This window comes from Podarcis gaigeae (genome assembly GCF_964106915.1).
Source record: "Podarcis gaigeae genome assembly, chromosome: 4".
NCBI classification, from domain to species: domain Eukaryota; kingdom Metazoa; phylum Chordata; class Lepidosauria; order Squamata; family Lacertidae; genus Podarcis; species Podarcis gaigeae.
This window is the reverse complement of record NC_139677.1, coordinates 66,374,088-66,387,859: the sequence shown is the minus strand read 5'-3', so window position 1 is coordinate 66,387,859 and position 13,772 is coordinate 66,374,088. Positions and strand designations below refer to the sequence as shown.

The window sequence follows — 13,772 nt, the reverse complement described above, 5'->3', positions numbered from 1 at the left end:
TTTCTCTTATCTCCAGTTTTGTTATTGAGGACTTAACCTGTGGTCACCAAACTCATTCCATATCCATATAAGCAGACACCTTTACCCTGAGGAGATAGTTTTCAGAGTAGCACCGCATTATTCAATTGTTGTTGTTTTTCCTAACTTTTAGTCAATTAACAATGCCTTGATTAATTTTTTTAAATAGTAATAACAGATGTAAAAAAAGAAAGAAATATTACCTATGCTGACCACTATCTTAAAAGAGGTAGTATTCCCTTTTCCTTCGTAGGAAGGAATATCTATTTTTAGAAAATGCACGCGTTTATCACAGTACATATCATCTTAACCAAAGGCGAGCTTTTTTGTTTCAGAGTTGTTTCATATGCACATTTGAGACCATAAAGATAAGCTTTGGTGGATCAGACCAAAAGCTTCTCTACTCCAGTATTCTGCTTTCTTGGTAACAAACCATAGGCATATGGGAAGCCCAAAGGCAGAAAATGAGCACAATATCACTCTCCAACTTGTCTGCCCCAGCAGTGGGGTAATTAAATTAATTAGATTGATTAACCAACTAAAGTTCATACAACTAATCCACTAAGGTTTCTTTAATCGACTGACAGCCCTATTTAGGATTCAATATTGAAGGTTATATTGAGTTGGGAACAGGTAAAATTGTAAGTGTTGATACTCTGCCTCCCAAAGCTTTCTGACACAAATTTCAGAAGCTGTCTGGAAAATGGGCTGGAGCATGAAGCACAGATATTGCTCATCAGCAGGATAATAGGCAGACTTTGGCCCAAGAATGTTGGTTATGGGCTTGACAGATGGCAGGAGATCTTAATGTGCCTCAGAGGTACAGACACTGATGAGGGGGAAAACAACATAATCTCCTGGGTGTGGCACATTTAACTATATGTCCAGTACATTACACAAGAAACTAGGCCATAGATCATTAGCAAGGTACTTTTATCACGTAACTGTTCATTTCAGCATTAACTAATGAACTGTGAGGATTCTCTCTCTCTCTCCCACCCCCCGCATTTCCTAGTTGAGAGACTTCTATTTGTATATCAAGGTAGGCATTGGAAAAAAGCCAGAATTCAAGCTGCATGCATTTATTTTCTCATTAAACATGCTTAGCTAGAGCCCTTGGGCTCTTGGCAAGTTGCCAGTGTGATTCGTGAGTGTCCCCATCAGAGATAATCATCTTAACTCCAGAGGAGGTGTTGCCAGTTTATGATCCAGTCCTGGCCCACGTATATCATTTGTGGCTACCACTGAGATAGGAAATGTTAGCTATAAATTTATCTTTTAATATTTTATTCAAGAAGGCCTGGCTATCTCAAAATATGTGCTGTCCATTGTATATACACCCGTCTTTGCCATCCTGGTACATTCCAGATGTTTTGGGCTACAACTCCCATGGATTTGCTGGCTGGCACTGATAGGAGTTGTAGTCCAAAACATCTGGAAGGAGCCAGGTTGGCAAAGGCAGGTACGCACACAAACAAGCCTAGCTTGAAAGATATAATGCCCATGATCTTGCTCCTCTAGTGGGAGCATTCCAAACACATATTTGTATTCACCATAAACAGTGCCGTGAAAAAGTTCCAAATCTTGTTACAAAGATGATTATTTATTGCTGGTGGTATTGATGCCAAGCTAACTGTCCGCTTTCTTGGTGTTGCTTGCCGTTTGTTTGGAGCCTCGATTTCCCAGTGGAGCAGTTGCCTTATAGCTTCTGAATAAGCTGTGTTTATTCATAGAAAGTGCTTCCCCTGTGCCTTATACAGAAAGCAGAAGTTTGCTGGGTGAATCCCACAAAGCCCAGCCAGTCTTGCAACAGATGCTGATCCATAGTCCCTTCTTATTGTGTTCATACTGTTTCCCCAAGCTTCCACCAACAAGGGTCTTATGCAGATTAGGGTCTGCTTCAAGCATCTGCTGTATTCTGGTGCCGTAATGTTTTTTAGCAGCATCAGATTATAATGCACTCTTGTAAATGCTGGATATGGTTGATTTAATTGTGTTAAATGAGCATGTGGATCAGGTATAGTGCATGACTAACGGATTGTAACATCATGGGAGGAGTAACTCCTTCCAAGGCCTTGAGTCAGAAAGCTGACCTAATTTCCTGTCTGAAAAGAAAGGTTCAGTCAGTTGCCCATCCCCCTTTTCCTCAGCCATTTGACCACATCCAGTTGCTTTGGCAGATGCATTTATTTCAATCTAATCATTTGACACAATCATTAAAACACAAACAAGATGCTGTTGTGATCGAGGCTTTATCAGCAGTACTCCTGTACAGGAGCAGCCAGTTAATTTTTATCCCCTTCCGTAAATCTAATAAACTACAAAGTATTCTGCTGTAGCAGGACAGTAGAAATTTATAATAAACTGCAAAGTTTCTTCTGTTTGAAGTAAACTCTGTAAACTTAAAAGAATAGTGTTCTTGGTTTTTTCTTTTTCTTTTTAAGAGCTAAAACAGTTGCTAATAAGTGAAAGATGCACTATACTGCTCTTAAATATGTCATTTAAATATTTGTGCTACAAAATAATCTGTGTAGTAAGTTTGGGTTCAATAGCTTGAGGCAAAGATTACCATAGTGTTTGCGTTAAATAGTTACAACAATAAACTGTTTTCTTAAAAACGAAAACAAATTTAGTTTTTGTTTTAGTATTTAGTAAATTTAGTTTTAGTATTAGTTTTTAGACAAATACAAATACAATGGTACCTCCTGTTATGAACAGGATCCATTCCGGAGGCCTGGCCGCATCCTGAAAACTCCGTAACCGGAAGCGCCCTTCTGTGTAATTTATAGTTTTACGCGTGTGTTTATACATAAATATATATACTTATCCAGTCAGCCCCCCGGAATCTGGTGCCCTCCAGGTGTTTTGGATTTCAAACCCCATTGGCCCCTGCCAGCATGGCTGTGGAGTTTCCAGTGCAAAACATCTGGAAGCCAGCAGGGTAGGGAAAGTTTCATATATATAAACTAAACGCTTCCTCAGAGAGCACTGAAAAATGTGGCTTTATTGATGGCCCAAAAGAATGTATGTTAGGGATTTAAGGCTGCAATACTATACACACTTTGCTAGAGCAAATCCCATTGAATTCAGTGAGGCTTACTTCTGAGTAGCCAAGTAGAGGATTGTATTTCATTTCTCCTGTATAGAACTATAGTTTTCTCATGGTTCCTGAAGAGAAGCCCCAACAGTAAACATTCCCGTAGAAAAGGTTAATCTCCAATTGGAAAACTTGTCAGCAAATGATATACAGCAAAATTACAGGATTACCGATGTTTAAAAAAATTAATCACTGGGGGGATTAAAAACAAGTTAAAGCAACTTATACTAATTATTTCTCCCCCTCCCTCAGCCCCCACACGCTCATGTCTCTCTGACTCTCTTTAGACATTTAAAGGATGCTTTAATCTCTGGTATAAAAAGTGCATTAGTCATCTATATGTTGAAAGAATTCATAGGTGTATTTTATTGCAACTAAAAGCAGAATGAACTTCCATATCATTTATAATTCATCAGAGCACAAAGAAATGTAAGGTTAATGAGAATATGTGTTAATTACCTTTAACAAGTTGCACTTTGCTAATGTTTAGTGACTCTAGGAAATTCCTTTAATTGTTTTTAAGGTGGAAACATCTTTACTTCTTTAGCTCTTGCTTCCCCTGTGTATGCATATGCATGCAAGGAATCCTTTCTTAACCCCCTCTTTCTGCACCATGAGTGATTTTCATGTGACCTGTCTGGGATGATATTCCACTAGGCTCTTATTTGGTGTTTCTCTTGTTTTGTTTGCATGAATGTGTGCTTCTCACTAATCTATCTCATTCCTCCCCCCTCCCACTGCTCTTCTGCGACTCAGCCATGATTGGCAGAGAGGTGACAATGCAGAGGGGCAAGGTATCCATCACCTCCCCTGTTAAGTTGTGGGTGAACATATCAGACGACACAGCGATTCTTCAAACAACTCTTGTTTATTCACAGGCCAGAACAGAACTGAACTGAAGGGTTCAGTCAACCTGCTTATATAGAGCTCCAGTACAATGTAACTGTAACAATTTTCTAAAACTATCCAATCACTGAACGTCACTTTCGATCCCTTATTTGCATAACCATCTACAGTATCCCCCTGCTGGCCCAGGGTGAGAACTTCAGTACATAACACCCCCCCTACCTTATAGTTTGATTTCTCATCAGCCAAATTCTAGTGCAACAGTAAGCCATGAACCAGGGGGTTCTCAAAACCTATCCAAGGGCCCACATGAGATGGTTAAAATTTCCAGCTGCAAAATGTTTGTAAAGGGGAGCAGAGGTTGAAGTTAGCATACTCAGCTGGCAATTATTACATTTTCTTTGATGTCTAATATTTCTTTCAGAATTGCTAGATTCTTTTGTAATTTCTTTCTGGCAAGGGAGTTCAGCTTTCTTAATGCTAAGTATAAACATTGGCTCTTGGAGGTATTGTGAATTAAGCCTCATTTTGGGCAGAATTTGCTTCTCTGTTGGGGGGATGCCTTTTTATTTTAAGTGTTCTCCCCACACACATGCCTCTCAAAGTAATTTTGTTCCTCCTTCTATTCTTTCGTCTCCTTTCACACTTAACTTGCATGCTATTCCTGTCTTTTAGCCCTTCTCTGTGCTCCTTTTAGAGTCACTTCTTCCTTGTATAACAGCTTCCCTTTTTATCCTCTTCCTCTGTATTCTCAATTCTTTTTAATGATTCTCAATATTCGGGCTGCATTTTCTCCATGCAAATGTGGAAATATATATACCATGACATAATTTTATTTATCTGGCTCTAAAATGAGGCTAATAATTCATATAGCGTATTTTCAGAGTGCACACAGGTTTTCTTTCTTGGGTGCTACTTTTAAAAGAGATTTTTCTAAGGAAAATAAAAGTGGTTAGCTGTATTAAAAAAAAGGCCATTTCTCTCATTTGTGTTAATTCCTTCTTGCGGTTCTACTTGAATCTCTTTGCTTAATTACAATCTTTTCTACCTTGACTCCACCTACTGGTAACCTCAAACGTTACAAAAGCTGTCAAACATTCTTAATGTGGACTCGGGTCTTTAACAGAAGAACAGCATGGCCCGTCTCCCTCCCCTTGTCTTGTCTCCACAAAAGTACTAATCCTCCTTTCGCCTAATCAGACTGAAAATAGCAGCAGCATCTGTATTTTCAGCTTTCCTTAATATCTCAAGTGTTAAAGTGCTGTCTGGTTTAGCTCTTTTGAAGCTTGTGGTTAAAGGGGGCTTCCAATCTGCTCTGCTCTCCCTTTCCTGCCTCTTTCCCATCAAAAGCTTGCTTGCTGCCCATGTCCCACTTTCTCTGGTGGCTCACAAGCTTAGTAAAGTGGGGACATCTTCCACTGAAAACCCATTCAAATGAATGAGAGCTGTCCAGAAAGATTCCTCAGCTCTGCCCGTCTCATTCACTTCAGAGGGGCTTGTGTCATGTTTATTAATTTATTTCGACGTTTTACATATCACCGAACACTGTAGATTCTGAGGCTATGGAATAAATACATAAGGAAAAAATCAGTTAACAATAACCACAGAATCAGAAAAGCTTACTTTAAAAGTTCAACAAGGCTGTCTGATCTCAGCCTTGAGGGTGTTCTGCAGAATTGGGCCACACAATACTGTGTTCTGGATGGGAAAGGTCCTTTGTTAGTCATATGATTTATCAGCCGGTTAGTGGTTTTTCAGTTTATTTCATTGAAAGCAGATGACCTCCCTTTTCCCTCTCCTGCTATCCCTAATGTACCTCCTGTTTGTAGCTTTTGACCCATTTAAACACTAATCAGGTGATCACTATTTAGTAGACAACTTGTTGGACTAGATCTGAGCCTTCCTTAAATACCATCAAATATATAGATATGTATGAGTGAGACATGAAACCAAAAGTTTGCAGTGTCTTCAATCCTAATGAGAATGTTCCTGTTCAGGCTTCTGGCCTGCCATTCTTTTTGAGCTGGTCACCCCACTCTCACTGGTTTTCCATTTATCTCTGATCCACAACCATTTTCGCTGGGCTGGGGTTTTTTGCTCGGGGAGGGGTTCCCCTTAAGTTCATTCTTATTTTTTTAATGTCTTTCTGTAAATGCCGTGGTTCCCCAGAACATGCCAATACCTCTGTCTTGGTAGCTCCATTTTTGGTGGAATCCTGTTTGTTTACTTATTTTATCCAAACTTCTTGGTACTTAGAATCAGAGTTTGCTGTTAGACGTAACAATACAGTCATACGAACGCTGCGGGTTGTGCGTTTTCAGGTTGCGGACTGTGCCAAACCCGGAAGTACCGGAACAGGTTACTTCCGGGTTTCGGCGCATGCGCAGAAGCATAAAATGACGTCATGTGCAGAAGCACAAAATCGCGTCACGTGCATGTGCAGACGCAGCGTTGTGGGTTGCGAACGTGCCTCTCGCACGAATCACCTTCGCAACCCAAGGTATGACTGTACTTGGATTCTGTGCAGTTTACGACTCACCAGGAATCTAGGAACCCATTCACAAGTTCCAGTAGAACGTTTCTGCATATAAGTTATCTTCACAAAGGCAAAGCAAAGGGTTGAGTCCAAAGCAGTTCTGTATTCCAGGATGGAAATGTCTCTTGGGTTGTGGAAAGCCACATATTGTTCAGTTTTACTGTCCTTTTAATGTATCAGTCGAGAGATCAGTGAAGTAATGCCATATGCTGCTGTACAGATTTTGCATCTGACTTAATTGATTTATTTATTTTCTTTAAGTTTGAAGCGAGTGTCATGGCTGCAGGGCAGAAGAGATCTAATCTGCTTTTGAAATTATTCATAGTTGGCTTTAAATATTATGTGAGAATCATGGGTAAAATATTGAGTTGCAGCCTGATGAATTTATTAATAATCCAAATAGGGGAAATGGGTGCACATGACACATCCTGCAAAGTGTAGGGAGAAAAGAAAACCAAATGCACTATATTCTGTTTGAAAATATAAATATATTTTTGCACACCAGAATTAGTCCCAAGACAGCATATTGCTAGTGTTTGCTGTTCAATTACAAAATTAAAAAATACTCTATAATGTTCCACCGACTCAAGGTGGATTTTGAATGTGTAAAAGTATCCCCATGGCCTAAGCTTTCTGTGACCACAGTTTACTTCATCAGAAGTGTAATCCTCAATTGTCACTCAGGTCTTCCAACAAGACGAATGTTTGCTGATGCCATATCAACAAAAAATAGTGATGGCCTCAAAATCCCTGCATGCAAGAAACAGCATCTGGAGGGTGCTAGCATATCTTCTACAGCCAATCCCATAAATTGCAGGAATATATACTTGATTTTGTATTTTTCTCTCTTTGCAGTACAGTGGTACCTCGGGTTAAGTACTTAATTCATTCCGGAGGTCCGTTCTTAACCTGAAACTGTTCTTAATCTGAAGCACCACTTTAGCTAATGGGGCCTCCTGCTGCCGCCGCGCCGCCGGAGCACGATTTCTGTTCTTATCCTGAAGCAAAGTTCTTAACCTGAAGCACTATTTCTGGGTTAGTGGAGTGTGTAACCTGAAGCATATATAACCTGAAGCATATGTAACCCGAGGTACCACTGTAGATAGGTTTCCTGTGAGTGCAGCATCTTAATTATGCTCACAGGCATTGTTAAATAATGAAAGGACATAAGCAAAAAGGAGATAGATTTGATCTCATGGCTTTATTGGAGAAAGATGAAAGAAAGAAAACCTAGCTAAGGTAGTATAAATGTTAAAAAGAAAATTCTGGAAAGAGTTCCTTTTGAAGGTTTGAGAACATAATTGGAATTTTAAAGATTACAGTTAAGTTTCATAAAATCATAAAATAAATCTCTAAGAGTAAGTGGGCTCTCTTAAGTTCTGCAGTAGCAATGAGGTGCTGTGTGCACACACTGGTTTAGTATTTTGATTCATTTGCCAGTGGAGATATGCAGACAGTGCTCTGTATTTGCTAACAGCTTTGGAGAAAAAGACTTGAGGATTAAATGTGGCTTGATATAAGATTGTCTCAGACAAGCTGTCCATAATATTCAACAATGCCAACTCTGGTATTCAGAACCTGAGAATATAAGAGCCTCCTGGATCAAGTCAAAGACCCATCTTGGGATGTATTCTGTTCTCACAGTAGCCAACCAGATGTCCATGGAAAACCTACAAGGAGAACCTTTCCTGTCCCTGCCACAGATGCCTGTAATCGGAGATGTTGGGTATCGATCCCAGGACTTCCCCAGGGATGGGGAGCCTCTCACTGTTCAGTTGTTGTTTGGCTGCAATTACCATCATCTGTGGCTGGAAGTGATGGGAGTTGGACTCCCACAACATCTGAATGATCATGGATTCCACCTCCTCGATCCGAGGTGATAACGGACTCTCCTATTTGAGCTACAGTCCCACTGAGGGCTTTCCCTTTAGAGATCTAAATGTGAAACTATATTCATATTGCTTTGTAAAGTCTTAACTTTTATTTGCTGCGCATAATCCTCTATATAAGACCCATTAAGCACCAGATGTTAACTTTTGTCCTTTCTCTGTCTCTCTACTGCAGTTATTCCTGACTCCCTGAGAGTGACCTCAGAAGCCCAGACCCTAAACAAAGTGCAACATGATTCTCTGGAGCTAAAGTGTGAGGTATCCAAGAGTACCGTGCAGCACAGCCATATTTCTATCGCCTGGTATCGACGGAAAGCAGACGAGCCTGCCGTGGAGGTGATCTCCCTCAGCCGGGATTTCGTATTGCGTGCGGGAAGTGATTACACCCAGCGGCACGCCAGTGGAGATATCCGCCTGGATAAAGTAGGCGAAACTCAGTCCAAGCTTACAATCTACAACCTGCAGTCTTCTGATGAAGGCGAGTTTTACTGCGAGGCAGCAGAGTGGATTCAGGACCCTGATGGCACTTGGTACGCAATGACCCGCAAGCGCTCGGAAGGCACCATGGTCTATGTGGAAGGAACTGGTTAGTGTGTCAAGCTTCTTTTTGGTTACCTCTCTCATAGACTGTAATATTCTTTGCGTTTTTGCAGCAGTGTTGGGAAGGAGAGGAGAAGGTGCTCTAATCATTATGTCTTAGAGTAGTCCAGTTCACATGCAATATTGAGTTGTGGTCTAGTACTATGTGGATGAGTGAAGCATCCGGCTCCCACACCATCACCTTCTTTGCAGTTGGAAGAGGGGTTTCTGCTGAGAATTTAGATTTCAAAAAGTTTTGGTTTAGCATTACCTATGTGCTAGGTGTTGTGGTTTATAACAAAACAATTTACTGCTAAACTACACAGTTTCATAACTCAGTGGTTTGAAGTTGGCTTCTTGTGAAATGGATCTGTTGGTTTTAAACCAAGATCCTTGGTTTTTTGAAATTGAAATTTAACTCTGCAGATGTCTTCCTGGCTGTGCTGGAGGAGGGGATGCAGCAGCCTAGTCCTTCACTCTACCTTGGAGGGAGGCCCATCCATGTATCAATAAACCTGCCTCTCCTGGTCTTGGTTCCAGAGTTATTGCAACCCCCATCATCCCCAACAAGCATGAGCTGGTGGTCAGGGATGATGGGAGTTCTAGTCCAAAACAGCTGAGGATCCAAGTTTAGGGAAGGCTACACTAAACCATGGCTCAGCGTTAATGTTTGAATGGATGTTGGGGCTGGAGTCCGGCGTAGGTCAGCAAAAAAAGCAATATTCACCCGAGGCCAGTGAAGTTAATTATTTATTCAAGGAAGCAAACCACAATTCCAGCCTAGTGGTCTCAGCAACTCTTTCTAGGAGGTCTTGCCCCAATGAAAGAGTTGTGAGGACTGAAGGTCTCCACCTTCCCAGGAGCCCAATAGGATTTCTCTTCTCTAGGGTCTTTCCCACACAGTTTCAGGCTGTGTCTGCACACAACCAGGGAGACTCCCTGGCTTCTTCAGCATCTTGCCTCTCCTGGCTCCACTCCTCTCCAGCCCCCACTTCTGCCTCAGAGTCTGAACTATGTTCTTCCTCAGCCTCTTCTTGTTCACTAAACCTTGCCTTCTGCTTCTGACATCTCCTCCTCCCAGTTTGCTCCATCTCCCTCTGATCACCAGTCTTCTCCTTCTGACCACTCATCGTCATCCCATCACCAATCCCTTGGCTCTGAGCCTTCTTCCCCTGGGGTTTCCCTAGAGGGTTCTCCAGCTGGTGTGTCCTACCACTGCTCTGCATCCAGCCAGTCCATGACAGTGAAGCTAGTGGGTGCAATTTTCTGGGAAAGACTCATTTACAAGGAAATGTTTGATAGGATGGGACTGCCTAGCAAATAACTTAAATTCCTAGACATCATTTTCCGCCAACAGATACTGAGAGCATTTGATTATTGGCTGAATAATTTCTCCATGAAATGTGAGTGGAGCCCTGAAGCCATAATCATTCATTTTTATTTTTAAACTGCTGATGCATGAGTAAGATAAAGCTTTGGCACACCAAAATCTCTCTTTCTCTCCGTTTACCATTTTCTGAGCCCTAGTTGGTTTGAGTTTGCAAAGTTAGGCCATCTGGGGTGAGTTTACACAATCATTTTATTGGACAATACCTTCACATGACTTTTCTCTCCCTCCTTTCAAACAAAGATATTTGAGGAGCTGTATGAGGAGTCAGTCTGTTTTTATTAGTGAAAGAGAAGAGAAACAGTGGGATAAGAGCCATCTTATCTGCTGTTGGTCCTCTAATCATAATTTCTCATATACAATAGCATGACCCTAAGCATATTTTCCTTGAGTTAATAACATCCACTTGACTACCGCTATTTAGCCACCAGGGTTGTGGGTACATCACACTAGTTAAAAGGCACTGGAGGAGTAGCTAACACACACTAAGTGATATTTCAGCATGGTGATGTTATATCTCTTATTTCTTAGATCAGAAGTACTGTTTTTGCGCTCCCAGTCCCTACAGAATTGCTTTCTTCTCGCTTTCCTTGGTCTCATTTTTCTTCCTTCCTTTAATTTATCTTATTTCATTTACCTTTTCATTCTCTCTGTATCTGGCCTGTTAGTCTCATCCCATTAACTCAGAACTCAGGCTCCTTTCTGATACTGCTTTTGAAAAAGATTTTGGAATGAGACATTCTACTTGAATGTTATTGTTGTTCCTCCCTCTGGTTGGAAGGAAGGAGTGTTGCTGTCAGTATGGAAGACGTGGCGCTACATTTTCGATGTATCAAAAGGGCCTGCTCAATTAACGATACACTGGCCGGACATGACCTAGATATTTCAGATGTTAGTAACTCTGAAAATGTATTAAAGTCTGCTTTTGAAAGTGCTTTTGAAAAGAGGACAAGGAAAAGGAAACTGTTGAACAGCCCACATGTATTTTAAAGCAGACATACGCTGATTGTATCATTGCAAAATAAAGGTATGTTGGCATTAAAATAATCACCTGGAGTTTTCGCAGGGAACTTCAGTTGCTGTTTGAGAAGCAAATTTGGATCTTGGGGGAAAGCGTAGTGAAAATAAGTGGTTTGGCAGTGTACAACTCTGCCTGTCAATATAGCCTTATACTTGTTCACTCAAGAGTCAGCCCCATTTGGTTAGTGCGACTTTCTTCCAGGTAATTAAGACTTCAGCTTTCAAGTATGAATGTGTTCTTGAATGGGTGGAATAATATTTTCCTGAAAGTCAGAACCAAGATTTCCAACAATTGTAAAGTGTACCTTTTTGCTTTAACAGCCTTCACCAACCTAGTCCCCTCCAGTTGATTTGGACTACAGTTCCCATCATCCCTGTGCATTGGCCAACTTGACTGGGACTGATTGGAGTTGGAGTCTAAAACATCTGGAGGGTAGCAGGTTGAGAAATACTGCTTTAAAGAGTTTAGTACAGTCCACAGTCATTATTGTGAGATTAAAAACAGGTAATATTTGGAAGTGATGCATTGCATATATTGGACCACGAGCAACCCTCAGCCACTACAGCAGGTCATGGGTTTTGCACATAGGTATTAAGAAAGGAAATTTCCAGTAAATGAAGCATTAATTAATGATCAAATAATATTTATCTATATTGAAAATTTAATACCCTGTTTTCCTTAATGCAAAATCTAGATGAGATAATTATTCTCAGGGTCTTACTAAGCAGTGTTTTACCTTTTGTTGTTGTCGTTGTCGTCCTTTGTTGTGCTCATGGTGGTGTTCTTTTGGCCTATCAGTCAGTACTCGCTCTAGTTCTGGTAGGTTTTCCTGATTTATAAATAAAACTTATTTCCTGTATCTTGATACTTTCAGCGGGTGAAATCTTATTTGACATTTTACAAACCAAGACCTCTTGATAAAGTGCACGACCCATAAAAGGTCTGTTGCTAAGTTGGTACACAGTTCAACCTTTGAATCAAAATATGTAAACTGAGGCACATCAAAACCATACATTTAAGGCATATGGTTTCCCCCAAATAATCCTAGGAACTGTAGTTTGTTAAGGGTGCTGTAAATTGTAACCCTTTGAGAGGCTTCCAATGATTCTTTGGAGAACGCCATGTGCTTGTAACATACAGTGTACCTAGAGTTTGGAATAATCTCTCAAAACAGCAGCTAGTAAGATACTAGGAAAGAAAGATCAGATCTATTCCTGCCTTTTCTTTCTTTGCAGAAAATTGGTATATATTTAATAGGCAATCGTGCCAAATTAACTTCTACTAAGCATTGTTTTTAACCTGTGCCGCCTTGAGCATTATACAGATGACACAGTTAGAAGAATAGCATTTAAAGAGGTGGATAAAATCAGGGTGGTTAGGTGAAGTATGAACTGTCTTCGTTTCCAAGTTCTCGTTGGTTTTTTCTGTGTGTTCAGTGCTGTGACACAGTTTCATTGGGAATGTGTGGGTGTGCTTGCTTGCTTGCTTGCTTGCTTGTGTGTGTGTGTTCTATTCCTTTGTAGATATGGATATCAATGTCCGGCTAGAGACAGAGAAGAGGACTTACACCGTGGGGGAACCAGTGGAGTTCAGGTGCATTCTGGAGGTACAGAACGTTGCCAAGAGATACTTTTCCATCTCATGGGCCTTCAACAGTTCCCTGATTGCTAGTTTTGGGGCAAATGCCGTGCCGGTCCTTAACAATGAGTTTGCCCAGCGAGAAGCTCTGGGGCAACTGAAAGTGGCCAAAGAAAGTGACAGCATCTACGTCTTAAAAATTTACCGACTCCGCCTGGAGGACAGCGGCAAGTACAACTGTCGGGTCACGGAGCGCTTGAAGACATCGACTGGTGAATTTATTGATGGGGAGAGCAAACGACCAAAGAACACGCCCATCACCGTCCTGCCCCTCAGTAAGCAGAGCTGTTGCTTGTTTCTGTTGTGTGTGTGCATTTGTAGGAGTTACTGGGCCTCAGGCATGGTTATGAGACAAAGCAACTCATGGGGCTGACCTCCTTGGCTGTTGTTGAACATAATAAGCATAGGAAGTTCAGGCTCATTTGACTGGTTAGTTATCCATGCCACTTTCCCCAAAAGGCTCAACACATAATAAATTCATTAACATTATGCAAATAAGCAGTGCCAGCAGAAATACAATATTTCCCTTTGATAAAGGGGGAAATCAGTAATGTGTACTCCCCATGCTGTAAATGTCATATTACAACAAACCCCCAACCTTTTCCTGGAAATTATTTTTATTGGAATATTTGCAAATGTATAAAGCATGACAGCAATACCTTATATTTTCCCTATGTTATGTATATTTTAACAGCACAATCCTATTTATGTTTATTCAGAATGAAGACTCATTGGGGCTTACTGTCTACTAACTATGCTTA

General features: G+C 40.9%; 1 protein-coding gene across 2 annotated transcripts in view; it reads left to right on the top strand.

Annotated features, from left to right (window-relative positions):
* IGSF3 (immunoglobulin superfamily member 3) overlaps nt 1-13,772 on the top strand; it is a 113,030-nt gene that overhangs the window by 60,205 nt on the left and 39,053 nt on the right. Inside the window, exons 4-6 of one of the 2 annotated variants that reach the window (XM_083736145.1) lie at nt 8,562-8,972; nt 12,172-12,192; nt 12,897-13,286. In XM_083736145.1, coding sequence (XP_083592271.1) covers nt 8,562-8,972; nt 12,172-12,192; nt 12,897-13,286 — 822 coding nt within the window. The remainder of the gene's footprint in view (nt 1-8,561; nt 8,973-12,171; nt 12,193-12,896; nt 13,287-13,772) is intronic. The other variant, XM_083736146.1, reaches the window with a different exon arrangement.